Source organism: Hemiscyllium ocellatum, chromosome 1 (genome assembly GCF_020745735.1).
Source record: "Hemiscyllium ocellatum isolate sHemOce1 chromosome 1, sHemOce1.pat.X.cur, whole genome shotgun sequence".
Lineage (NCBI taxonomy): Eukaryota > Metazoa > Chordata > Chondrichthyes > Orectolobiformes > Hemiscylliidae > Hemiscyllium > Hemiscyllium ocellatum.
Genome location: NC_083401.1, coordinates 60,868,088 through 60,894,893, shown reverse-complemented (window position 1 = coordinate 60,894,893; position 26,806 = coordinate 60,868,088). Strand labels below are relative to the sequence as shown.

At 42.7% G+C, this 26,806-nt stretch overlaps 1 protein-coding gene across 1 annotated transcript; it reads right to left on the bottom strand.

Moving 5' to 3' along the window:
* Window positions 1-736: 736 nt before the first annotated feature.
* Window positions 737-25,623, bottom strand: LOC132823995 (protein FAM221B-like). Its single transcript, XM_060838588.1, has 6 exons — window positions 25,434-25,623; window positions 19,001-19,144; window positions 17,985-18,095; window positions 10,378-10,581; window positions 9,667-9,786; window positions 737-921 (listed from the first exon to the last, which is right to left on the bottom strand). Exons 1-6 carry the CDS (start codon window positions 25,621-25,623, stop codon window positions 737-739), a joined length of 954 nt encoding a protein of 317 aa, XP_060694571.1.
* Between the last annotated feature and the right edge of the window lie 1,183 nt (window positions 25,624-26,806).

Below are 26,806 nucleotides of genomic sequence, written 5' to 3'. Positions count from 1 at the left end.
TTAAGTGACAGCTAGCTCACTTGGTGGCCTCTTGTTTAGCAGTACATCAGACATGTAGAGCTTGAGTAAGTATTTTAAAATCTTCTCACAAGTTAGAAATAAACAAGTGAACTAGCCTCCCTCAGATGTTACTTTATTGCTCCGGGTGTCAGTTAGCAAACCATAAATCGGCATAATATGTTAAGTTAAACTATTTTAATATGATAAGGGGGAACATAGGTTCAAACTAGTAAAAGGCCAATTTTGGATTGATGTGAAGAAATTCTTTTTCTCATGAATACCAACATATTTCAGGAATAATCCTCTGTAAAAAGAAGGAGATGGGAGAAAAACCCTCGATAAATTAAAAAAAAACTGTTGGATGCTGTGGCCGGCACACATTAAGAGCTTTCTGGGCAGATGAATTAAGTTTTGTTCAATAGTCATCTTTATTTGTTAACATCTTGTGAACTGCCACTATGTTCAGCAATGTGGTATGCTAATTGGCATGTTAAACAAAAAACAGGGGGCAAAATGTTTCCAGGTGCTTTGTGGGTACACATGTTTCAATAGATTGATCAGTTTACTTTTATAATTCTAAATTGTTTTCCAAAAGTATTAAATGCTCATTCAAGTACTGCTATCAGTTTTTGAAAAATGAGTTATAAATGTTATGGATCTTCAACAAAACCAGAAAAAAATGATGACTCGAATTTTATTCAGACAATGATATCAATAGATGCTAATTACAGATTGCTCAAATCCCTTTTGGATCCCTGTTTGGTGGTAAAGCAGGCCAGGCTGGTTCGGTAGAAGGCCCTAAACGAGAATAGGCTCCAGTGCCACTAGTAATGGCTTGATATGCAGAATCATCCTCCTCATTCCCTGACAGGACTGCATTTCGTAAGTTGGGCATTTCTGCAAAAGGCAGGTAAGCTTCACCTGAAACCATGTTAATAATAAAAATGTTAGGAATCACGAACGTTTTGGATGTAATGTTTGGGTGGGAAGTCTCAGATTCTGGCAGTGTAAACAGGAAATCTGTGTGCCTCCTGACCCAGTGTTTCTAATCACTTATTTTCACAGTTAAAAACTGGTAGACTTTTGGTATTTCCAACTTGCACTGCCAATGGACGAGGTCCCTGTTGACAGCATGGACTGCAAAATTATAGCTCCTGTATCATTAAAACAAGCTGTTACACTGATGATATCATCACATTTCTACTTATTCCCAGACCTTCCCCATTGCATAGAAGATTGTGTAATGATAAAGCCTCAACATTTACAGTGTCCTCAGAACGAGTTTTGGGATCTGTGTCAATAGGGCAAGCAGCAGTGTAGAAACACAAGCAATCTGAACAATACCATTTCACAATTAATGAATCAAAACAAAGCTTTACAGTGGATGCCACATCCAGTCATGAAGGGCGGTGAACAATAAAAAAAAGAGAGCACAACACACCATGAGCATTCCCATCATAATCCATGAAGCTCTGCAACTGAGTGTAAAGGTCAAGGCTGAAATCTACACTGAGTAATGGAACAAGTCATTGACAGTGCTGTCAACCTTCTCATCCATAATCTGCTCTTTGTTCAGATACAGTTTTCAAAAGGAAAGGTGTAAGTAAAGTGAATGTTGGTTCTCTTGAGAATGAAAATGGGAAACTGATAATAGATAAAAAGGAAATGGTAGGTGAAATTTTGCTTCTGTGTTCACGATAGAGGATGCAAACAAAACATTCTCATAATAACAGAAGATCAGGGGGTGGAAGGGAGAGAGGAACCTGGTGAAACTACAATCATGAGTCAAGAGGCACTAAGTAAACTGATGGAACTGTAAACTGATCAGTCTGAGTTCAGATGGATTTTACCATAGGATCTGGCAGGAACAGCCCCCTTTCCTGGAGTGCCAGCAGCAGCGGCTCCTTTGGTGGTCCCAGGGGGCAGCAATGGCAGCAACTTAAGGCAGAACGAGATGCCGGCTGCTTCATCGTGGTGGGCCCAGCATCAGATTACAACCCAGTCTGGGAGCGGCAGCTTCAGCGATGTTTGTATTGTCGAGGTCATCCCCAGCCTGGACTCATGGCCATGATGACGTCAGTGCAGGTAAGATGGCACCAAAGGATAGTGATAGGATTCCAATGGTGGCGGTGGTACAGCTTCAGGCCATGGCTGGGCCCTGGTACCTGATTGTGGAGGCAGCGTGCAGGGACTTGGGGCATCTGAGCATTTATAACTGAAGGATGAGCCTTCTGACCTTGTTTATCTTGTGGTGACAACTCATGGCAGAAACGGGGGAGTGATGTGGACATTTTCTTTACTTTTGGCTGTTTCTTTTATTTCTGTTTCTGTTTTTAAGACTGTCTTTTGTGTACAAGGATGATGCTGGAGAATGGCAACTTTGGACACCTTGCACCCGAGTACATGTGACAATAAAATCTAAACATACGTCTAAAAGAGGTTGCTGATGAGATGTAGATTTGGTGCTGTTAACTTTCCAAAATTCCCTAGATTCAGGAAAGGTTCCATCAGATTGGAACATATCAAACAAAACTCTCCTGTTCTAGAAAGGGGAGTCAGTAATGAGAAACTATTGGCCGATTAGCCTGACATTAGTGGGTGGCACGGTGGCACAGTGGTTAGCACTGCTGCCTCACAGCGCCTGAAGACCCGGGTTCAATTCCCGACTCAGGCGACTGACTGTGTGGAGTTTGCACATTCTCCCCGTGTCTGCGTGGGTTTCCTCCGGGTGCTCCGGTTTCCTCCCACAGTCCAAAGATGTGTGGGTCAGGTGAATTGGCCATGCTAAATTGCCCGTAGGGTTAGGTAAGGGGTAAATATATGGGTATGGGTGGGTTGCGCTTCGGCGGGTCGGTGTGGACTTGTTGGGCCGAAGGGCCTGTTTCCACACTGTAAGTAATCTAATCTATTTATCTGTCATGAAGAAAGTGTCAGAATCAATCTTAAAAAGAACATTTAGAAAATATAAAAGGTAATCAGCAACAGTCAGCATGGTTTTATCAAAGGGAGATCATGATTAACCAGTGGTGGATACAGCTTCGTTTACAACATTTAAAATATATTTGGACAGGTACACGAATAGGAAAAGTTTAGAGGGAAATGGATTCTGGATTAGTAGTGCTGGAAGAGCACAGCAGTTCAGGCAGCATCCAACGAGCAGCGAAATTGATGTTTCGGGCAAAAGCCCTTCATCAGGAATAAAGGCAGTGAGCTGGAAGCATGGAGAGATAAGCTAGAGGGGGGTGGGGTGGGGAGAGAGTAGCATAGAGTACAATGGGTGAGTGGGGAAGAAGAGGAAGGTGATAGGTCAGGGAGGAGAGGGTGGAGTGGATAGGTGGAAAAGAAGATAGGCAGGTTGGACCAGTCCAGACAAGTCATGGTGACAGTGCTGAGCTGGAAGTTTGAAACTAGGATGAGGTGGGGGAAGGGGAAATGAGGAAGCTGTTGAAGACCACATTGATGCCCTGGGGTTGAAGTGTTCTGAGGCGGAAGATGAGGCGTTCTTCCTCCAGGCGTCTGGTGGTGAGGGAGTGGCAGTGAAGGAGGCCCAGGACCTCCATGTCCTCGGCAGAGTGGGAGGGGGAGTTGAAATGTTGGGCCACGGGGCGGTGTGGTTGATTGGTGCGGGTATCTCGGAGATGTTCCCTAAAGCGCTCTGCTAGGAGGTGCCCAGTCTCCCCACTGTAGAGGAGACCGCATCAGGAGCAACGGATACAATAAACGATATTAGTGGATGTGCAGGTAAAACTTTGATGGATGTGGAAGGCTCCTTTAGGGCCTTGGATAGAGGTAAGGGAGGAGGTATGGGCACAGGTTTTATAGTTCCTGCGGTGGCAGGGGAAAGTGCCAGGATGGGAGGGTGGGTCGTAGGGGGGCATGGACCTGACCAGGTAGTCACAGAGGGAACGGTCCAAATGCAGGCAAACTCAACTAGTTTAGTTTGGGAAACATGGTCGGTACGGATGAGTTGGATCAAGGGTCTGTTTCCATGCTGTATAATTCTGTGGCTTTATTCATTAGAGTTCTTCGAAGAAGTAACATGTGCTGTGGCTAAAAGAAGCAAGTAGACAGACAGACTATGGCAGAGTATGCATAAACTGGTCTTTATCTGATTGGCAGGATGGACAATAAGACTCCTACAGGGTCCTGTGCTAGCTCAACCTTTTACAATTTACAATGTTCATTTGACAGAGGGAGGGAAAGCATGGTTTGCAAAACTTGCAGACAACCCCAAGGTTGGGTAGCAAAGTATGTTATGAAGACAACATAAATAAGTTGCAGTTGGCCATTGATAGCTTAAGTGAGTGGGGAAAAATTTGGCACACGGAGTATAACATTGGAAAATTGTTGGAAAATATAAAGTTGTTCACTTTAGCAGGAAAAGTAAAAATGCGGAATATTACTTAAATGGAGTAGAAAGTCTGGTGCTGGAAAAGCACAGGCCAGGCAGCATCTGAGGAGCAGGAGAATCGATGTTTCGAGCACAAGCCCTTCATCAGGAATGAGGGTTGTGGGCTGGGGGAGCTAAGAGATAAATGGGAGGGGAGTGGGGTTGGGGGAAAGGTAGTTGAGAAAGCGATAGGTAGATGAATGTGATAGATTGGAGGGGTAGGTGGAGCAGATAGATGGGAAAGATGATGGACAGGTCAGGGAGGCGGTGCCGCGTTGGAGGATTGGGAATGGAGTAATGTGGGGGGGGGGGGGGGGGGGAAATGAGGAAACTGTTGAAATCCACTTTTATCCTGTGTGGTTTCAGGGTCCCAGGGCGGAATATGAGGCGTTCGTCCTCCAGGTGTCGGGTGGTAATGGTTTGGTGGTGGAGGACCTGCATGTCCTTGACACAGTGGGAGGGGGAGTTGAAGTGTTCAGCTATGGGGTTGGTGGGTACAGGTGTCCCAGAGATGTTCTCTGAAACAATCTGAGAAGGTGTCATATCTCCCTAATGTAGAGGAGACCACATCAGGTGCAACGGATACAGTAGATGACATTGGTAGAGGTGCAGGTAAATTTCTGTCAGATGTGGAAGGATCCTTTGGGGCTTTGGTCAGAAATATATTTCCCCCCCCACAACCCTATCAGCATTCCGGAGAAACCATTCCTTCCACAAATCCTTGTCTGGTCCATGCCTCCCACAAGCCCACACCCCATTCCTGGCTCCTTTCTCTGCCACTGCAGGAAGTGCAAAACCTGTGCCCACACCACTCCCCATCACCTCTCGTGCTGAGCTCCGTTTGGAGGTGACGGAAGTGGCGGAGGTTGGTGGGGTGGAAGGTGAGGACAGGGGGTCTTCTGTCGTTGTTGCGTTGGGAGGGGTGGTGTTCAAGAGCGGAGGTGCAGGATATGGAGGAGATGCGCTGTAGGGCATCGCCAACCATATGGGAAAGGAAGTTGCAATCTTGGAAGAAGGAGGCCATCTGGGATCTTCTAAGGTGGAATTGGTCATCCTGGGAACAGATGCAGCGGAGGGGAGAAATTGGGAATAAGGAATGGTGTTTTTACAGGAGGTAGGGTGGGAGAAGGTGTAGTCTAGTTAGCTGTGGGAGTCAGTGGGCTTGTAGTAGATGTCTGTGGTTAGTCCGTCACCGGAGATGGTGATGGAGAGGTCCAGGAAGTGGAGAGAGGTGTCTAAGATAATCCAGGTGAATATGAGGTCAGGGTGGAAGGTATTTGTAAAGGTGATGAATTGTCCAACCTCCTCATGGGAGCATGAGGTAGTGCTGATCCAATCATCGATATAGTGGAGGAAGAGGTGGGGGACTGGTGCCGATTTAACTCCGGAAGATAGACTGTTCCATGTACCCGACCAAGAGGCAGGCAACTGGCGACCAACTAACCATGGACATCTATTACAAACCCACCAACTCCCACAGCCACCTAGACTATACCTCCTCCCACCCTCCTTCTGTAAAAACACCATCCCTTATTCACAATTCCTCCACCTCCGCCGCATCTGTTCCCAGGATGATCAATTCCACCTTGGAAAATCTCAGCTGGCCTCCTTCTTCCAAGATCGCAACTTTCTTTCTCACGTGGTTGATGATGCCCTAACGCCCTTGAACCACAACTATCCCAATGCAACAACGGCAGAATCCCCCTGGTCTTCAACCTCCACCCCATCAAACTCCGCATACGTCGCAACATACTCCATCACCTCTGCCATCTCCAAACGGACCCCATCACCACAGATATATTTCCCTCCCTACCCATATCAGCGTTCCTGAGAAACCATTCCCTCCACAACTCCCTCATCTAGTCCATGCTCCCCACAAGCCCACAACCCTACTCCTGGCACCTTCCACTGCCAACGCAACACCTGCACCCACACCACTCCCCTCACCTCTGTCCAAGGTCCCAAAGGATCCTTCCAAATCTGACAGAAATTTACCTCTACCAATGTCATCTACTGTATCCGTTGCACCCAATATAGTCTCCTCTACATTGGGAGACAGGATGCCTTCTTGCAGATTGTTTCAGAGGAGATCTCTGGGACACCTGCACCCACCCAACCCCATTGCCCCATGGCTAAACACTTCAACTTTCCCTCTCACTCCCTCAAGGACATGCAGATCCTGGGCCTCCTCCATCACCAAACCATTGCCACCCGATGCCTAGAGGAAGAACACTTCATATTCTGCCATGGGACCCTGAAACTACATAGGATAAGTGTGGATTTCAACAATCTCCTCACTGCCCCTCCCACCACATTATCCCAGACCCAAACCTCCAACTCGGCACAGCCCTCCTGACCTTTCCCATCTATCCACCCCACCACCACCTCTGACCTATCACCTTTTCCCTCACCTTCATCCACCTATCGCTTTCTCAGCTACCTTTCCCCCCAATCACCCAACCCAGCCCCCTCCCATTTATCTCTCAGTGCCCCCAGCCGACAGCCTAATTTCTGATGAAGGGCTTGTGTCTGAAACGTGAATTCTCCTACTCCATGGATGCTGCCTGACCTGCTATGCTTTTTCAGCACCACCTTCTTGACTCTAAAATCCAGCATCTGCAGTCTTCACTTTCTCCTGATTACTTAAATGGAGAATGGGTACAGAGAGATTTAGGTGTTCTACTGCATAAGTCACAAAAGGCTAGTAAGCAGGTACAACATGCTATCAAGAAGGGATGTCATCCTTTATTATGAGAAGAATTGAACACAAAAATAAGGATTTGATCTTAGGTAAAGCCTTGGTGAGACCATGTTTTGAATACTGAGTGCAGTATCTCCTTCTTGCAAATTGTTTCAGAGGAGATCTCTGGGAGACCTGCACCCACCCAACCCAATTATCTCCTAATTTAAAGAATAATGTAAGCATATTTTATGCGGTTCAGAGAAGGATTTCTAGATTGATTCCTGGAATGAATGGGCTTTTGAATGAGGAAAGGTTGGACAGGATTGACCTGTTTCCACTAGAATTTAGAATAGTGAGGGGCAATTTGATTTAAATGTGTTAGATCATGGATGGTCTTGACATGATGGAGGTGGAAAGGACTTTTCCTCTTGTGAGTGAATCTAGAACTAGTGAACTCTGTTTTAAACGAGTGGAAAGATGGGGGTGTGGGGAGAGTAAACAATAGTTCGAGATAGAGCTTAGAGAGAGAACAGCATCAGAGAGACCAAGGGATAGATAATGGTGAGTTCGGGGAAAAGAAAAGCTACTAGTGGTGACCTTTAGTGGGTGAAAATGATTTGGCTGTTATGAAAGCATGCTATGTGGCAAGAAATGTTACACGCAAAATGCTGGCTTCTCCACCCCTTATGCTCCTTGGCTTGTTGTGTTCTTCCAGCCTCATGTTTATCTTTCTTGGATTCCAGCATCTGTGGTTATTTTGTCTCTAATAATGTAACAGTAACAGCTGGTTTGTGTTGTCACTTTATGGTACAAAAATGTTTATCAGCAGATGACCACGATTGCTCAGAAGCCACCAAAGTTGTTGCCAAATGACCAGTTTCCAGCAATTCATCATCAAAAAGTAATTTTTAAAAAGTTTCCATCAAGTCACATTTGCAACATCCATGAATTTTGATTGGCCCAGTAGCTAAATGGTGGAGCGAAAAGATTCCAAAATGGTTTTGCTGACCATCACAGCACACGAGGAGACAACTTGCCAACTTGACCAGCAAAATTAAGTTAAAGCCTATGGTAGTTCTTAAATTAAAACCACATCAAAATCCCACTTCCTGGAGGAGTGTTGTGTAGGGCCATGACAGTGGTTGGAAATAAGATGATGATGTTAATTTGTGGATCAATGAAGTATGGAGTAGTGTCCAGATGCCTTTGTAAAGAATACAGCTTATTAGCGTTTCATTATATGGTTTCATTATCAAATGAGGACATGCAGTTAGTGCACAAACTGGCATCAGATCATTAATAAAGTTCTGAATATCCAGTTCAGAGGATGGAGAGAAAAAGGATGAACCGGGGGGGGGGGGGGGGGGGGGGGGGGGGGCGGATTCTGAAACCAAAAGTGCTAAATCTGGTCCAGGGAGGAATCTTTATGAATATATAACTGCTAAAGTGCCTTAATAAACTCAATGAAATATTCTGCGTCAGTCAGTGAAGGCAATAAAGGTAATGTCTTTAGTGCCCTTTGGTGGTAGTTAATCTTTGTATATTTCCTGCAATAAACCATTCCATATTACGCTTGTTTTAAAAATTATTATTCATTTGTGGGGTGTGGGAATTGCCAGCACTATTGTCCTTGAGAAAGTAGTGAGCTGCCTTCTTGAACCGCTGCAGTCCACCTGGAAGGTGTTGGAAATGCTCAGCCCATCTGGCAGCATCTATGGACACAGAATCAGAGATCAACGACCATCAGAACTAATGTGGAGCACAGATCGACAGTGTTGGCTGTTTGTCTGTCCATATATGCTGCTCAACCTGTGGAGTTTTTTCAGAATTTCCTATTAATTTTTCAGATATTCAACATCTGAATTATTTCACGATCCCATAATTCCCTCCATAGTGGGCATTTGTAAATGTTGTTAGTTTCAATTAAAAATGAAGAAATATCTATCATTCAATGTAAATTTTAATTTTTCTGATATCAAAGCGCATTTGTGTGGATAAAATAGTGCATTAGTACAGGTGAATTGATTGATGCTAATCTACTGCAAGATTTTGTCATTTTTTAATCTCGAAATGAAAACCAGGAGCCATGTGTCAAAAGAATCCATCACTGTTAGTTCAAGATATTCTCACTTGTACACAGAATTGTTGTCAATGGTGTTTGTGAGATTCAAGTCTTTTGGATGTTGCTGTTCGAAGCTGGCCCTGTGCAGCATCCAAGGAAGCAGAGCTGACTTTGTAATAGAAACAACCACTGTGTAATTTCCTGACAAAGCCATGGTTGTAAATTTATTATACCGAATTATACTGGTGCTTTTGTTGGTTTTTCTAAACAGACCATGGAGTGCAAAAGCTACAATGTTTTACTAAATCTATACAAAACCATTTGACTCCTATGCAACTATAGTTTCTAATTCTGAACACTTGAAGAATGTGAGAGAGAAGTTTAAAGAAAGAGAATAAAAGGGCAGAGAAACAGAAGTAGCATGGCTCATGATATTTCTCCACCTTCCTGGTCTTCAATCCGTTGAACGAGATACTCACTTGTATGTGAGAACATGAACAAACATGGTCAACTACAGTGTCACCTCCTTACCATATGGGAGCCCGGCTTCTTTTCTATGTGTTTCTGTTTCAAAGAATGTTTGATGTTGTTCCCAATGTTTATCACAGGCTGCACAGAGGAAATTAGAATCAAAACCATGGCAAGGGCAACCTGTTTAAAGAGCATATAGATTAAAACACAGTTTAAATCAATTCTATGGTACAATTTTTGGTGGATATTTTTATACTAAAATATTATTAGAACTTTAGACTTGTATTATTAAATATCATTCAAACTTCATTGTTGCAGAGCATTGTCATGTATTTTACTGAGTTGGGGAAGTTTCTCTTAATTTCTCATTCTTTACTGAATACCATTGGATAGACTGCTGTGGCACAAAATGAAGGTTACACGTAGCAACATATAGGTTGAAATGTATACCTATGGGAAACCTTTAGAACATGCCTCTCACCATATCTTACTCAACTCATCTCACTAACTACCTGATCACACCGTTATGGCTATTGTGCACCAAGACAACAAGTATCACTCTGGAGGTACCCTGCATGGTTCCTGATGTTTGCTCCAGACTATAGTGATTTTGCTTTATCTATTTTCTCACATTTTATTAATACAAGTGTTTCGAATGATGGAACAGTGTAATCTGTTTTTCCTATGAGGGATTGTTAACTGACTCACTGTGTAGATACCAGAAATCTCATCCAAACCCATTAATAATAGATGTTTCACACATTGACCTACCCCCAATCTTGCAACTATGGACTCCATCAGTATTGTGCTCCTCATGGTTATGTTTACAACGACATTTAGCTCTCCACGTCCTTGGGTCAAAGTTTCTTCGTTTTCTCAGCCAGAATTCACCAACATCTTCAGGACGGGAAGGGATGAAGTTATAGGCTCTACATTGGCAACCAGCAACTGCACAGGGCACTCGAACACTTGTACCTGTTGCAAAGGAATAAGGAAAACTCATTAACCCAGCAAACTGCAGGAGGTCATCTTTCAAATTGATAAGATTCATCCTCAAACACAGGAACATCACTTCTAGTCCCGTCGTGCACAGAGTGCAGATTAAAAAGTCAAGCAGAATAGGCAGTACTGTATACTCTGGAGCATTCCTGATTTTCCAGCCATGGCCAGAAGAATTAGGCAGGCTGAATTCAATGCCTGAATCTCCGAGAACAACCGTAGGTGCTGAAAATCTGAAATAAAAACTGAAACTCAGCAGACCTGGCAGCATCTGTGGAGAAGGAAATAATATTAAAATTTCAAGTAGAAAACACGAAAGAACAGGATTGGTAGGGAAGCAAGGGTCTAATAAGAATGAAGAACTGCAAATAATTAATACCAATAAACAAAGTGTGCTGGAAAAAAAAGATTAAAATCAAACAAAACCTGGATTCTAGCATTCTAAAGAAAGTAGCTGTAAAGAAAATAATAAAATTGATAATGACTTTCCGATACTTACTAGATTCCAGGATTCAAAGTCAGCAAATGCAATTCCGATTATTCAAGAAAGGAGGGACAGAGAAAATAGGTAATAACTAGGGACAGTTATTCAGGAAAACGCTACAATCCATAACAAAGGAAATGATAACTGCACACTTTAAAAATCACAGCAAAATCGGCAATGTTAACATGGTTTTATAAAAATGAAATTATGCTTGACCTAAATTTATTTCTGTTCTTGAAGATGTAACTAGCAGGGTGAAAAAAGGAAAGCCAGTGTATACTGGTCCATATTGACCCTCCGAAGAGCATCCCTCCCATCCAGTCCTATAACCCTGCATTTCCCATGGTTAACCCACCTAGCCTGCTCATCCATGCACACTATGGGCAATTTAGCTTGGACTGTGGGGAGGAAACCAGAGCATCTGGAGGTAAGCTATGCGGACATAGGGAAAATATGCAAACTCCATACAGACAGTTGCCTGAGGGTGGGATTGAACTGGATCCAACGCACTGTGACGCAACTGTACTAACCACTGATCTATTGTTCCACCTAATATGGCCTTCTCCTACTCCTGTTTCTAATATTCGTATGCTCTGCTTTGAATTGTAATTATTTTAATCTGGGAATAAGATATGTATAAATAAATCAAACTGCTAACCTTGTAGTTGGGATAAAATTTAAAATGTGATTCCTGCTATAAATAAGTGCAGAAGGAAAAAGTTCATTTATCCCATCATGTTTCTTCTTGAATCCTTGTATAATTGTTCCATCAAGCTCTTCCTTATTCATTAGCTGTTGAGTCCCTGTTTTGGAGAATACAACCTTCCCAACCCCTAGCTCCTTTGAAATAAGTGAATATTTCTCTGAAATACTTAAATATAAATGGTTTAATTGTAACTGCTATGCTGAGATTGACAGTGATTACAAGTTAACCATTAGATTTGAGTTAAAGAAGCAGAATTTAGGTAATCTGTGCCAGTTTACTTGTTTTTATAAATATTTTTTATTGAGAAAAAAGATTAAGATTTTTTACAACATTACAAAACCACCTACAAAATTGTGTAACAACTTTGTAATTATAATAACAATAATAGGGAACAAACTACTTCTCTACTCCACAATCTACCGAAACGAGAGAAAAGAAAAAAAAATCCCCTGCAAAAACTACAATTCAATAAATAACTAAGAAAAATAAAAATAAATAAACAAACAAAATAAAATTAAACCAAGTTATACCAGGGTAACTTAAATCATATTCAATTAAATTAAATCACTACACTCAGCGCAATCTCACCGAAGCTTCCCACCACTGGGAGCATTAGTAAGCAAATGCGTATTTGTTCAGGATTCTTCGCCCCCCCCCCCCCCCCCCCCCCCAGGGGCCCGTAGACCGCCAGACACAGCCCTCACAGCTACACAAAGGCCCTGATCAGTATAGCCAATAATTCTGCATCAATATAATTCAAGAAGGGCCGCCATGTTCTGTAAAACAGTTCCGTTTTCTAGGGCACCACACTCGTAAGGAAGTCTGAGATGTGCATTCCTTAACTAACCTATGCCAGCCCAAAAGGCCTGGGGGGGATCTGTCACCCTACTCATTACAGTGTTCTTCCTCGCACAAAATGAAAGAACATTAAACAATTTCTTCCCATGTATGTTCAAAGAGGGGAGACCTGGAAGACCCAAAAGGAGGGATACTGGATCCAACTTAACTCAGTTCCTAAGATCTCTTCCAAAACACTCGCTATGGCATCCCAATACTTGCGAAGCTTGTGGCATGACCACAAGCAATGAGTAAGAGCGCCAACATCCATTTACACTTGTGGCACATTGGGGATACTCCTATCGTGAATTTCACAAGCCATTCCGATGCCAAGTGAGTCCTGTGGAGTACTTTCAATTGGATAGCCTGGGTCCTATTGCAAATCAAAACTTTCCGAACATTTTTCCAAACATCCTCCCACATCTCCTACAAGATTTCCACCCCAATTCTTGAGTCCAGATTCTGCATAAATGCTCAGTGTCCTTCAAGACATTACTTCCTAACAAATGGTAGAGAGTACTAACCAAGAGACGCCCATAGACTGGAGTACTCTCCCCTCCATATCCGACTTGTAAGGACTAACCATCAATGTTGTCTTTTTTGTTTAAAGTCTCTAACCTGGAAGTAGTGAAAGAGGTCTCTCCTAGGTAGCTCAAATTTCAGACTCAGCTGCTTGAAGACACCATGACATCACCATAACATAAATCTCCCAAACAGGAGATTCCTCTAGATGCCCAGAACTTAAAGCCAGAGTCATTGCCCCTGGCTGGAGTCCCAACATTCCCACTATGGGAGTGAAGGGGGAAGTTTTTTGTAAATTGCCCTCACCATGCCACATCATTCCCCATGCTTTAATTATGTGTAGGACAATCAGGTTTCTGCAGTGGTCCATAACAGTTCTCATCTTGTCGATAAACAACAAATTAATAAGGGGGCATTTTGTTTGGGAGGTCTCAATGTCCAAACAGATTGATCACAGGTCCTGCAGGCCCAGTCAGCCACATAGGATAGCAAGGAACTCAATTGCTATTTCTTAAAGTCCAGGCAATCCAGACCACCCCTCTCCTGCAGAAGCTGCAATTCATCCAACTTAATAAGAGGCCACCTATGATGCCAGATAAAAGATCCAAGCCAACTGTAAAACCTCCATAGTGCTTGCCTTGGCAGCATCAAAGGGAGCATTCATATGGGATATAATAGGCGAGGAAGAACATTCATTTTAGCCAGATATAACTGATCAAAGACCGGGATGATAAAAATATTCAAGTACAGGAAACCTCCCTGTGACCACCGGAAAGGGAAATGGGTTCCATCCCCAAAACTGGATATACTGGTAAGGTCCCCCCCCCCCCCCAGGCATGGCCTCCAACTTTATGAAATTAATTTTATACCCTGAGGACAAATCAAATAGATTAATCATGATATCATTGGTTCAGTTAAAAAGAGAAGGACATTGTCCGCATATAGGTAATTTTATGCCTTGCCTGACCCTATCTCCGGGGCAATTATGTTGGGATCCCTCTGGATGGCCTCTGCCAGCAGCTCAATCACCAATGTAAATAATAGTGGGAAGAGAGGGCACCCTTGGCGGCAACCTCTGCTGACACTAGAACTATCTGATCTTATACCATTGGTGAGAACCACTGCATTCGGGTCACTATGTAACACTGCCATCCATTTGGCAAAAACCCCTCCAAGACCAAACTGTTCCGGGATGTAAAAGAGGTACTCCACATGATCAAATGCTTTCTCTGCATCCAGGGAGACTACCAAACCCGGAATTGATCTTTGCTGGCATACTTGGACCATATTTAGTACTCTTCTAATATTGTTGGTAGACCCACGACCCTTGATAAAACCTGCCTGGTCCTCCTTTACAATAAAAGGCAATACTCTCTCCAGCCTTAACGCCAGTGTTTTTGACAGAATTTTAAAATCCACGTTCAGTAATGATATGTGCCTGTACGAAGTGCAATCTTCTGGCTTTTCCATTCTTAAGATAAATATTTGCTTCTCTCAAAGATGTGAAGCAGTCCTGACTTTATGAGTAATTGTACATATCCAAGAGTGGCCCGGCCAGCTTGTCCATAAACTTCTTATAAAACTCACTTTGAAATCCATCTGGGCCGGGCGTTTACCACTCTGGAGCAGCCTCACGGCCTCCTATAGTTCCTGAATTGTCAGGGGGGCATTCAGAGAGGAGGCCTGCTCTGAGGTTACACCCTGCTCTGAGGATTCCATCTTCATCATTCTGTCCTCACAGCCCTCCGACCAGTACAGCTCAGAGTAAAGTTTCCTAAATGCTGCATTAATATTTTTGGCATTGCAAGTAAGAGTACCAGCACACACACTGATGGATTAGGAGTCATTCTTCTTTGTGGCTAAGTACACTAGATACCTACCCGATTTATCACCATATTCAAATAACCTCTGCTTCGCAGAAGAGATTTCCCTCTTTGCTGTCTGGGTGAGTGCAGCATTCAAAGTAGCCCTAAGGGCTGTAATCCGCAGCAATTTGATTACAGACAGACAGTCTGTCAAAGTATGCTAACTCAGCTGCCTTCAGGCGAACCTTGAGCAAATGTTGCTGTTCTCCCCTCTGTTGCTTCCAGGTCATGGAATAAGAAATAATCAAAGCCCGTGCATAGGCCTTGGCAGTCTCCCACAGCACCAAAAGTTTTGTGATTTACATATGAAACAAATGAAACTATCATGGTATTTCAACAGATGAAAGACTCAGCAAACAATCAAAGTATTTTTCGATGTATATAATTTCAGCTACATCACACTGTAAACTTTTGCTAGAAATTCTGTGTCAGACAATTGTGTCCTTCACAACCACCTGATGAAGGAGTGTTGCTCCAAAAGCTAGTGCTTCCAATTAAACCTGTTGGACTATAACCTGGTGCTGAAAGATTTTTAACTTTGTACACCCCAGTCCAACATCGGCATCTCTAAATCATCCCACAACACTGATGGATTACTGGCCGTACTAAAATTAATATCCCAAAAGATTTTAAATTCCAGCAAAAATTACTATCAACTTGCTATCTTTCAGGAGGAAAGGGCCATGTGCCAATGCCAGGACCCCATCCTGCTACCACCAGCCTTAACCTCCATGTACACTGCTGCATGATCGGGAACAGCTATGTTCCCTATTCTGCAAGACAGCACCGAGTTCAAAAAGGTCGATAGGATAAAAAGCATGTCAATTCTATAGTATGTGTGAATTAGAGAAAAAGGTGAAATCCCTACCTTTGGGGTGAAGACATCTCCACATGCCACCAACCCCAACACTGTGGTTAGGTCCACCAGCTGCCTGGATTGCGAAGACATACCTGCAAGACGCCTAGGAATCCTGTCCATCTCAGGGTCAATAATACAAGTAAAGTCTCCCCCTAAAATTGTAATACTTGCACCAAGGGCCATCAATCTGGAAAGTGCATCCATTAAAAATTTAAGGGGGTGCACCAGGGCGGGGGGCAGTATACATCTAGAATCCCATATTCCACTCCATGTATTAAAGCTTTTAAGATTTATAAATCACCCGCTGTCATCCTTAATTTGGCCTAGCATTTGAAATGGGAGGTTCTTACGGATGAGCATAGCAACTCCTCTACATTTTGAATTAAAGAATGAGAAGAATACCTGTCTGAATCCTCCCTGCTGTAACTTCAAATGCTTCTTATCGGTTAGATGTGTTTCTTGCAGCAAGGCTACATCGACCCTCTCTTTTCTAAGGCTTGACAGTATCTTTTTTCCCTTAATTGGTGAGTGACTCCCCTTAACATTCCAGGTGCACCATTTAAATTAATGGCTAGCCATGATCGTCCAAAACTGTCTGTGGACCCCCCCAGGAGGAAGAACCCTACTCATACTGTGCTGAATGAAAACCATAATCAGTTCATATAAATTTAAAAATGCAACGTCCAAAACTACCAAAGCAAAACTTCCAACAGCTATTTCTGCAACATACCAACATCTAACACAAATGAAAGGAGACTTTCCTCCCTTGCCCACAGGGGGCACTCATACCACCATTAGCCTTTCCATGACTTCTTCTAGCTGAAGTCATGTCCCCACCCCACACAACACAACGAAAGAAAAAAATACAAACATAACAAGAAAGTTAAAAGTGGACACTCAACCTGTCCCGTCCAGATTGTTACCTGAGGCACACCAGGTAGAACAAAAAAAACCTCTTTCTCCCCCTCCCCCATCCCACACCAGAAAAGAAGAACAAAAAGGAAATAATAAGAAAAAAAACAGGAAAACAAAGGGTGATGGGAAGGGAGAGAGAAGGGAGTGCCCCAATTTGTCTGGGTTCTGATGCAGAGCTCAGCAAGGCTGACCTACTGGGTCACCACCATCTTGAAATATCCCACAGCTTATTGTAAAATTCAATCAACTGATCTCCTGTCTTTCCTATGCCAGTTGACAATGCTCAGGTCAGGAGTATGATGGAATACTCACCACTTGCCTGGAAAGTTGCAGATCCAACAATATTTAAGCAGCTTGACACTATCCAATGCAAAATAATTGATTGGCACCCCTTCCACCATCTTCTTCATTCACCTCCATCACTGATGTTCAGTACCACAATGTATACTATCTACAAGCCACCTTCAATACACCTTTCAAACCCATCATCTCTTCCACGTATATATATTTTAAATTTATTCACAGTGCATCATTGGCTGGAGCAGCATTTAATGCCCATTCCTAATTGCCCAGAGGGCAGTGAAGACTGAACCACATTGCTGTGGGTCAGCAGTCATACATAGGCCAGACCAAGTAAGCATAATAGTTCCCTTCCAATTGGACATCAATGAATCAGATAGTTTTTTTTGTGATGATAGGCAATGGTTTCATGGTCATCATTAGACTCTTAATTCCAGATTTTTATTTGAATTCAAATTCCACCATCTGCTATGACGGGATTCGAATCCAGAACCCCAGAACATTACCTGGGTCTCTGGATTAACAGTCCAGCGATAATACCTCGAGACAATTACCTCCTCTCCCATTGCCTCCACCTTGGAGGACAAGGGCAGCAGATGCTTGAGTTCACCAGCAAATGCAAGTTCTGCTCTAAGTTGCACATTACACTGGCTTGGAAATATATCACTGTTCCTTATCCTCACTAGGTTGAACTTGAAGAATTCCCTTCCTAATTGCATTGTGAGTGTCCCTACATGACAAAGTCTATGGCAATTCATGACAGGAGCACATCACCACTACCTCCAGGGAAATTAGGGACAGGCTACCTCAACCAATAATGCTTATATCACAAACTAATAAACAAAATCAACAATACTCAATTCAGACTTTAAAAAAAAATTCAGTTCATACCAGTAAAACGTCCATGTTCAGCGAGGAGGTGTCCACAAAAACATTTTGACTTTACTCCGACTCTGATGCAGTCCCAGTTGTTTTCAGGGCATCGCCATCCAATATAGATTCCTTTTGAAGCAACATTTCGCGTTGGTTACAAATAAAATAGCTGAACAATCTGCCACCCACCTACAGTAAAGGTGATGAAAATCCCTTCAAGTAACAATAAAATGAACTCAAATCCTGCTTGAAGGTGAGAAATAAAAGGAGGAATTCATGCACAATACACGTAAAATAAGATAGAGAAAGTGAGGTCTGCAGATGCTGGAGATCAGAGCTGAAAATGTGTTGCTGGAAAAGCGCAGCAGGTCAGGCAGCATCCAAGGAACAGGAAATTCGACGTTTCGGGCATAAGCCCTTCATCAGGAATGAGAAAAGTGTGTTCAGCAGGCTAAGATAAAAGGTAGGGAGGAGGGACTTGGGGGAGGGGCGATGGAGATGTGATAGGTGGAAGGAGGTCAAGGTGAGGGTGATAGGCAACACATTTTCAGCACGTAAAAGATTGACATCTTATTTTACATGATTAATAACTGCCAAAATGCAAGCCTAAATGTTTTACTTCAAGGTTAAAGTCAACTTCCAGCTATACTAACCAAATATGTGCATTCAGCAAAACTTTCAGGCAGAAACTTTCACTACCAATGGGATTTTCTGTCTCTACATCAAGGGAAAGATTTGCTTTCGCAGATATTCAAATTAATGACAGACATTAAGCAAGACCCGAGAGAAGAGAAATTTATCCTTCTCTCGCAACAAAGCAACTGAATATTTTCAAGAACAGATCAATTCCCAGGCTAAACTGCACTTCCCCTTTAAGAGGTACAGGCTACCTTTAAGTGGTATTATCCGTAAACGCAGCCACTTATTGGCTTGTGCAACACATAAACAGGTGTAGGGTAACCATGTACTGCACCAAACATGACCTTGCCAGTACGATCCACATCTACAAAACAAATAATAACAATGAAACTCACCTGTTTGAAGAGCATCCAGCGCTGCTTCTTTCTCAGGATCAAATAGCTCCTTTACCCGGGTCCCAAATTCTTCTCTATGCATTGCTTTGGCAACAGAGATGAGCTCAGCCTTTTTGGCTGGAACAATGGGTTTTACTGTATATCCTGTAAAAGGTAATTGTAGGAAACCTCACAGTAGATAAATTTACTTTTTTCCAACTACTTTTATATTGTTATTGTAAAATGTTATTGTTTTTCCTTTCTGGTTAATAGGAAAACATAGAGAAGAGGAGCAGGAGTAGGCCATTCGGCCCTTTGAGCCTGCTCCATCATTCATTATGATCTCAGATGAGCAGCCTGTACTTGCCTTTCCACCATATGCTTTGATCCCATTAGCCTCAAGTGCTACATCCAGCTCCTTCCTGAAATTACAATGTTTTGGCCTGAACTACTTTCTGTGGTAGAGAATTCCACAGGCTAAGCGTTCTCTGGGTGCCTTGTCCTCCCTAAATCTCCCTGGCACTACACTCATCCCTAGAACATCTGGATAACAAGGACACCTATGACAGACTCCTATTTATTGACTTTAGCTCCACCTTCATAACCAGAATTCCAACAAAACTCTCATCCCCAAACTCTAGGATTCTGCTCCTCCGTCTGCAACTGGATCTTCAACTTCCTGACCTGCAGACTGTAATCAGGATCAGCAATAACACCTCCTCCACAATAATCCTCAACATCAGTATCCCTCCAGGGCTGCAGATTCCACCCCTTGCCATATTCCTTTTACACTCACAGCTGTGTGGCCAAATTCAGCTCTAACTCCATTTACACATTTGCTGATGACACCACCATTGTAGGTTGGATCTCAAACAACAAGACAGGGTTTGGGAAAGAGATGGACATTTTAATGGCACGATAGAGACAACAATCTCTCCCTCAATGTCAGCAAAATAAAGGAGTTGGTTATTGACTTCAGAAAGCAGAGTGGAGGACACACCCCTGTGTCTATCAAAAGTGCTGAGGTGGAGGTGATCAAGAGTTTCAAGTTCCTGGGTGTAAATATCACCAAAAATCTGTCCTGATCCATCCATGTTGACACAACAGTGAAGAAAGCATACCAAAACCTCTACTTCCTCAGTAGGTAAGGATTCTTATTATGCATCATCGAAAGCATCCTGTGCAATGCCTAACAATTTGGTATAGCAGCTGCTCTGCCCAAGACCATAAGAAATTACAGAGAATTGTGAATGCAGTTCAATCCATCACAGAAATCAGCCTTTCTTCCATTGTCTCTGTTTACGTTTCCCACTGCCTCTGGAAAACAGCCAACATAATCAGTGACCATTCCACCCCAGTTATACTCTCTTCCATTGGGCAGAAGATGCAAACGTTTGAAAACACTTACTAACAGATTCAAGAACAGCTTCTTCCCCACTGTTATCAGAATTATGAACAGACCTCTTCTATATTAGAGTTGACCTTTCTCTGCACCTGCTATGTAGCTATAGCACTACATTCTGTTTTATTACCCTAATATACCAATGTAAGGTATGATTTGTCTGGTCAGCACACAAAACAATACTTTTCATTGTATCTTGGTACATGTGACAATAACAAAACAAATTAAATCAAATACTGATTATCCCTGGATGTTCAGTTCCCATCTTTAGTCATCCTGCAGCCATGTCTCAAAATATCCTGACTATATCACAACCATTTTCATCTCTTTGCAAGATTAATTTATCCATTTTATTTCCAATGCTCCACAAAGCCTTAAGGCTTGTCTTTTTTTAATAATACTTGTCTGGTTCATGTTATTTTTCACTGTGTCCCTGTTTGATTACATTAGATTAGATTCCCTACAGTGTGGAAACAGGCCCTTCGGCCCAACCAGTCCACACCAATCCTCCAAAGAGTAACCCACTCCGCCCCATTTGCACCTAACACTATCGACAATTTAGCATGGCCAATTCACCTGACCTGCAAATCTTTGTACTGTGGGAGGAAACTGGAGCACCCAGAGGAAACCCACGCAGACACAGGGAGCACGTGTCAAACTTCACACAGCCAGTCAGCCGAGGCTGTAATTAAACCTGGGATCCTGATGCTGTGAGGCAGCAGTGCTAATCACTGAGACACCACGCCGCCCATGGCTCTTGGTTTCTATCTATCACTTTTTAAATTCCCCTTTCTGTCTTTATCTTGTCCTTGATCACTCCTCCACCTCTGAGTCCTTGTATAGGTTTCTGTCTCCTTGATATTTTGGTTTAAAGCCTCCCCAACCACTTTAGAAAATATTCCTCCTTGGACATCAAATCCGGTCCTGCCAAGTTGTCCTGTTTGTACTGGTCCCACTTTCCCCAGACCTGGGCCCAATGCCCCAGAAATCTAAAACTCTCTCCCTTGCATCATCTCTTCAGCCATGTGTTCATCTGTAATATCCTGGATTTCTACTCTTTCTAGCATGTGGCATTGATGGTAATCCTGAGATCACTACCTTTGAGGTTCTACTTTTCAGTTTATTTCCTAATTCCCTATATTCTGCAAGGAACATGGAGGTTGAGGCCCAGTCATCCCTGGAGTGTCCTGAAAAGAGACCTTTGGGTATATGGGTTCTTCCGTGGGCTGGGTATCTTCTGGCACTGCCCTGTATCCCTGTGAGGAAGGGGCACCTGGAGTGAAGTCAAAGTCCCTTCTACATTGTTGTCTAGTTTCGGTGCTGAGCACGAATAGCCAGAGAGATGAGGTGTAGGTCTGGATACATATTCAGGAGATTCTCAGATTTCTCGACTTGGCTGTCCATGGCAGCTGCCAAACTGTTCGTGGAGGCAACCCGATGTTCAAATACCTGAGGCAGCATTATCCCAACCACATTGTTGCAGTCTAGCTTTCCGAGTGCTCCTGCTACTCCTGTGCAGGCCAATGAAGTCACCAAGTACCCACACCAAGGAGATAACCTCCTGCCTGTCATTGAGGTGGTGCCTGGTCTCTGGCAGTTCTCTCAGTGATAGTGAAGTGGGCCATTTCTTCCTCAACCAGCTGTGGAGACGTGGCAGTGAAGTGTTTACTATCAGGTGCTCTAATTTAGTGACAATACCCACTGAGGTCACAGTGTCAAAGCTGCTGGGTGGATTTCGAGGAGGGTACAGAAAGCAGCCTTGTTGCTGCTTCCACATATCTTCCTCCTCAAAGGAGGAGGAGGGGATATGTTGTAGTGAGAGAGCATGGAGATCCCACTGGTATCTGCAGGATGCAAAGAGACCATGCATCAATGACCAAGGGGTACGAGGTGTAGCAAATGTCTCTAGCTGTACAGAACTGCTGTGGTCTTCTAGTGCTTGATTGGGTGCATAATGGCCTTTTAAATATGGTGAAAATGAGGACTGCAGATGCTGGAGATCAGTCAAAAAAAGTGTGGTGCTGGAAAAGCACAGCAGGTCAGACAGCATCCGAGGAGCATTCCTGATGAAGGGTTTATGCCTGAACTGTCGATTCTCCTGCTCCTCGGATGCTGCTAGACCAGCTGTGCTTTTCCAGCACCACACATTTCAACTTTTAAATAAGGTGCCAGTGCCAGTTTGCTACAGAGACGTATTCAAAAATGAGGAGTAACATTTAGGAACTTGCAGTAACATCCAGGCAAAGACTGGCTCTCTTTGCCAGAACTGCCAAAAGCTGATGAGGCCTGAGAGAAAACTTACTGTGAACCAAAAACATTCAATAACTATAACATTCACTGTGACTGACTGCATCCAAAAAAAAGTTAAACAACCCTGGCGTTGTGTTCAAGAACCTTCAGCCTTAAAGACAACCAAAGGAGTCTAAACTGTGTGTGTGTGTGTCTGTGTCTCTCCGGGTGATAAATTGCCAAATAATAAAATTTCAATCAAATAAACCTTGTTGATCAGCTCCTTAGTATTCATACTAACACATTGTCAACTACACTTTTAATTGGACAGAAGCCTAGCCTTGAGCAAGAAAGAACAAAGTTTAGTTGCAACCAATCAAGGAGCTAGTTCACTCCTCAGCCGATCATAACGCATTGATCAACTTTGACAGGCAGCTAATTTTTTCCAGCAGCCTAAATAGACTGCCCCTGCTCACATGGCTGAATGCCTTGGATAGACTAATGAGAGCAATACACAATGGTGCCTTATGTTCATGGCATTTCCTTTACAGGTGCCAGAATGAGAAAATCATGTTAATTCTAGATCTTCCAATTCTGAAACCACGCTGGAATTCAGAATGGATACATCTAGTCAGGCTCTGCAGTTTCACAAGTGCATTATATTTTCCACAATAGGCTGCCAGGAGATGTGTTGATAGTTGTTGCAATTGTTATAGTTATCCTTATTCCTGCACAAGGTCACAACCTTTACATCACGTGTACCCTGGGACTGTGCCCCCTTTCTCTTCAGGGACATTGCCATTCACACAGATGCTGCAGTCATGTTGGTTATCTGCAAGCTGGTCAAAAGCTTTGCTTCACTCCTTAACATGGTTTCAATATCTAGCTCTGCCAGGCAGACTTTCTATGGTGACAGTGTTCTCCCTAGAGTACAACTCAAGGTAGTGTTTTATCCATCTCTTGAACTATTTATTGCTGTCAGTGATGACCTCCTCTGCCCTTGTTTTCAGCAGAGTTGTTTTGTTTGGTGCTTTTTTGATAACTTTATACCTGTTCCTAGCTATCTGTGTCAATGGATATCTGGAGGCTATGTTAAAGCTATAGCAGTACTCAATGGTACATAGTGTTGCAGCCAGCTAGACTTCTTAACACATTTAGACTCCTCTTTGTCTGCAATGTCTTGTTAGTTAGAACACCTTGCTTGGCTTCAATTATAAGTCCCATCTCTGTGAGTACTTACACTTGCCATAATTTTATTCTTTTCACTTGACATCACAAACGTGGGCTTCTAGTGGAACTTAACCGGATAAATTTCAACAGCACACACCTTGGCTCATTTTTCATTTTCTTAGGCACGGGAGCGTTGATATCAGTTCTAATATGCTAATGGTTGAAATTAGATTACTCAATTTTTAAATGCATGTATAAAGAGTTATAAACATCCTGAAATTTTAACATGAAAGTCTGCACTGGAGTTGCTGTGAACCATAATTCCAGACACGGCAGATCCAACCTCCACTTTGCACTACTCTGCAACTTCATGATAGAAGGTTGTAAATTAAAGAGGCTGTCTTGGTAACATCAGGATGATTCCAGGATACAGTTAACACAGTTATCACTGAGTGATTGGAATGTTTACTACAGAGTCACACACACCTCAGCGGGTTTCAGTCCCCAAGGAGAGAGGAAGAAAAATAAATCTGCCCAAATGTTACTAAGGTTGGGTTACATTTGTGTTGCCTCCTTAGATTCTCACAAGCAACAAACCTCTTAATAAACAGGAAATTTAACTTGAAATTCCTGACAATTGGTTCTTTAAGACTTCTGTGGCCTGTGCTTTAGTGTGGGAATGTTTATCTTAGAGTCATAGAGCTGTACAGCATGAAAACGGGTCCTTCAGTCCAACTGATCCATGCCAACCAGATATCCTAAATAAATCTAGTTCCATTTGCCAGCATTTGGCTCATATCTTTCTAAACCCTTCCTCTTCATATTCCCATCCAGATGACTTTTAAATGTTGTGATTGTACCTGCCTCCACCACTTCCTCTGGCAGCTCATTCCATGCATGCATCACCCTCGGCCCCTTAGGTCCCTTTTAAATCTTTCCCTCTCATTTTTAACCAATGCCCTCTACTTCTGGACTCCCCACCCAGAGAAAAGACCTTGTCTATTCACCCCATCCATGTCCCTCATGATTTTATAAACCTCTACAAGGTCATCCCTCAGCCTCTGACGCTCCAGAGAAAATGGTTTCAGGGAAAATAGCCTCAGCCTATTCAGCATCTCCCTATAGTTCAAGCTCTCCAACCCTGGCAACATCTTTGTAAATCTTTTCTGAATGCTGTCATGTAAATATTTTTGGAGTTACACCAGAGGGCACAAAATAGAAGGTTATATTTTCTACATTTCTATTTCCAATGACAGATATGCATGATTTTTTTTATCTTTAGAGGCTTATTATTCCCACAAAGAAAACATTAGAAATTACCCCTTGACATAACGCATCTCCCCACACAATTAATTAAACAGGCTCCTGTGCTATGGTTCCATTGCTCTGTTGATAGTTTGCTTGCTGTTTGGTTTTGATCTTGACTGGAGATGGCAGCTCTGAATATCTATGGTTACAACCCCAACTCCTGTCACATCTTTTCTGGAGGTTCTCCCACATGTTTGCTAAAAGGGCAAGAGACCAGCACAATCCATGTGAAAGTTTTGAGTCATCAACTATTGACTCAAACCCTTGTCCTTGCTTTTTTATAACATGATGCACCGCCAACCTGAAGAGATAACCAAAGTGAAGTTAAAGTATTTTTCAGATTACCTTTTGGAACAAGCATGGTGTTTTGTTGCTGAGCTTGTGATGATTGGTGTGGGACCACAGCCTGGCTAGTTCCAGATGCGATGCCTGCTTTGTTTCCTTGTACGATTTGGTTAGACTCATGGCCTTCAGCTTTTGGGGAAAAACTTGCCTTTTTTGCCTTTTGCTTTCCTGAGCCTTGTCCTGAAGACATTGTGTCTGGGGGTTCCACTGGTACTCAGCCACTGTAGCCAGATACTGAAATAATGACAATTAAAAATAAATTTCCATTATACAAGGTTTTTTAGAAAATCATTTGCTTTCATATTTTTGTTTCATCAGTACAGATGCTAACACTTATTTTTAAAGCTTTAAAGATTCTGTTACATTGTGAAGTGCTACCTGACTGGAAATGTAAGTATGGGAGGTAGTGTTGTGTTTCAGTTGCACAGTAACCAGGTTGCATTGTTAACAACAATGTAGATAGCAGTCAATGGTAAGACACTTCTGGGGAGCACTGGCACTCATGTAGTGACAAAGCAAGGCAAATATTATGTGTAGAAGTGGTAGCAGTTTAGTGTTTGGTTTAAGGTACGCATTGCAGATAGAGAATAAAACATTTTTTAAAAAGCTGGTTGGGATCCTATCAGATACTGATGTGGGTTAATTAAGGAAATATTTGTAAAAAAAGTCAAATAATTTCTCTCAGTTTGTTGAGATTAAAAAAAAAGTGTTGTTGGGGCTATTACAATTGATGTGGTGTACATGCACTGTCAAAGAGCATTTAATAAGATGTCACATAACGACCTTGCCTGCAAAGTTGGTGCCCAGTGAATAAAGAGGACAGTAGGTGGCAGCATAGAAGACAAGAAAATGTGTTAAGTGGTCTTTTTGTAGTGTCAGAAATATTCAATGGGATTCCCTGGAGTAATAGAGCTTTTGTTTTGGTATGTATAAATAACTTCAAACCTTGGAGTTCCGGAACTCAATTTCCAAATGTGCAGTTGATACAACACTTGGAATAATTGCAAACTTTGAGGAAGATAGGGTTAGACCTCCAGAGAGTGTAACAGATTGGTGGGGTGAGTGAATAATTAGCAATTTAAAATTTATGCAGATAAATGTGAAATAGTACACTTGATCATTAGGAGTAATGTGGCCAATTGAAATATTGCAGTGAAATGAAGTGAGGTTTGGACTGGTAAGGAGAGTCAATGGGTATACTCTGTTGGAATACGAGCCAGCAACAGCCTACAATCTAATAATGTACCCCTATGACACCCAATGTATCATAGGGTGTGCTCTCAGTGGATAAAACTTTGCTCCTATGATCTCAAATGTGTTTAAGTTCAAGAATTTGGTCCATTAAATTGAACTTTTTCTATCAGATTTCATCT